The following is a 1,946-nucleotide window of genomic DNA, read 5'->3' on the forward strand; positions in this document are numbered from 1 at the left end:
AAGCAGCAACCAGTGTTCTACTTCGTATCTGCTGCCCTCTACTTACTCCTCCTTCCTTTATAAATACACGTTGATATGCTAGGATATTAGGGGCCAAAAAGTCTCATCTTAAAGCATTATCTCTTACTTATGTAATACACCCATATTCGCTCCTCTCTTCCCTTTACACTTATTTCCATTGTAATTCCTTTAAATTTGTATTCTCTCCTTCAAACACATTAATATAATCCTAGGCTAGATGGTGGATGTAGCCCAAAATTGATGAACCACCTTAAATCATTGTCTTGATTATTACTTTATTGTTGTCATTCATCATACACTTGCATACTTGACACAAGACAAACTTACACTTTAACCTTAATTTAGTGATCCTTGAGTGAGGTTATTACCTCTCTTTTCATCTACTGAACACATTAAGGGGATGACATACAAATACTTGTACATGTAAAAATTGAAGTTTCTGAAAAAATATTGAAAGATGGAAGAAAAGAAGTTACCCATTTAATTTGGCTTGATTAATGCGGACTTTGAAGATTAATGGAGATTTTGAAGATGAATAGGGATGAAAAAGAAGAAGAAGAGAGAAAGATAATTGGGGTAGAAGGAATTAAATGAGAAAAGAAAAAAAGCCTCATTAAAAAAATTCAAAAAAAAAGGAATGTCAAAGGTAAAAAGTGTGGTCAACCGGTCATTTTGTACGGAACCGTTCACTTGGCTTGAATACTGGTCAAAAAACTACATTAGACACTGTAATTCGCAAAAAAAACAACATCAAGTGTATATTCACAAAATCATTAAACATTAAGCTGTAATTCACGATTAATTCTTTAAAAATTAAAAACTGGAAAGTAAAATTAAGTACAGAAATGTATTTCAGCAGTACAAATACAAATTTGAATGGTGAAATAAATAAAATTAAACAACATGGTTATTATGAATTGTGATGGTTCATCAAAGTTTAAGCAATGTGAATGCAATTGCTAAGCTACTAACAACATAAGCTACAGTGACATCAACACTTGAGGCTCCATTCTTCCCTTTTGCAGTCGCAGCTGCATCCGGCGAAATCCCTCCTGCACAAAATTTCATTATTCATCATCATATTGTTCAATTACTTTACGATAATTGGTCCAAAATCCCGCTAGTTTTATTTTCGATTATGGGCATGCTTAGATTGGACGTAAATATTTAAGGGGTAAAAAAAGTCAAAGTAAGAAAATAAAGTTGTTAAATGAGAAATTAGTGAATTTTAATTGTTGTAGAGTTGAGAGAATTGTTGCAAAGTAATGAAAAATAAAATGAACTCTTAATTTTGTGGGATAAATATTTACCCTAGGAAAGGGTGGGGAAATGTATTACCTCTATAATAAGAGAAATCATCTTTTTTTGCATCATTATTTTTATTTGATGCTCATTTTAGCTTTTTCACAACTATCTCAATTACTTCAAATGTATCTCTATTTGCTTTCATTTCATTAGTATGACTTTATTTCCCCCCTTAAATATTTACATCCAATCCAAGCATATTCATTTTTATCATTATTAATAAGCATAAAATTGTATTAGTGTCTAAACCTAGGATAGTTATTTACGCCTATATTTATGTCATCTATGTCTTATTTATTGCTATGAGCTTTATAATTGTTGTTATTTCTTTGGTCATGTTATTAGCCATAATTTTTATTTTGCTTTGTGACATTGATGATGGTTTTTATCGACGTATACATGATATACGATGAAGATGACCACTTGCATTGATATTGTTAAGTGATTGTAGAATTTGCTTAGAATATACTTTGAGGGAGTTTGATGCTTTATGTAGCAACTAATGACACGTAGAAAAATATATTTCTATAAAGGTTTGTAATTTGTTTGACAAAAGTAATTTTAAGTACAGGTGCTTAAAATTAAATATCGGATTGATTTGGATTACAAAAATTTGAAAA

The 1,946-nt window shown here is 30.5% G+C and overlaps 1 protein-coding gene across 1 annotated transcript in view; it reads right to left on the minus strand.

Moving 5' to 3' along the window:
- Nucleotides 1-794: 794 nt before the first annotated feature.
- LOC130814222 (non-specific lipid transfer protein GPI-anchored 2-like) overlaps nt 795-1,946 on the minus strand; it is a 10,394-nt gene continuing 9,242 nt past the window's right edge. Inside the window, exon 3 of the mRNA XM_057680303.1 lies at nt 795-1,073. Coding sequence (XP_057536286.1) covers nt 952-1,073 — 122 coding nt within the window. The 3' untranslated portion in view covers nt 795-951. The remainder of the gene's footprint in view (nt 1,074-1,946) is intronic.

Source organism: Amaranthus tricolor, chromosome 5, assembly GCF_026212465.1.
Source record: "Amaranthus tricolor cultivar Red isolate AtriRed21 chromosome 5, ASM2621246v1, whole genome shotgun sequence".
NCBI classification, from domain to species: domain Eukaryota; kingdom Viridiplantae; phylum Streptophyta; class Magnoliopsida; order Caryophyllales; family Amaranthaceae; genus Amaranthus; species Amaranthus tricolor.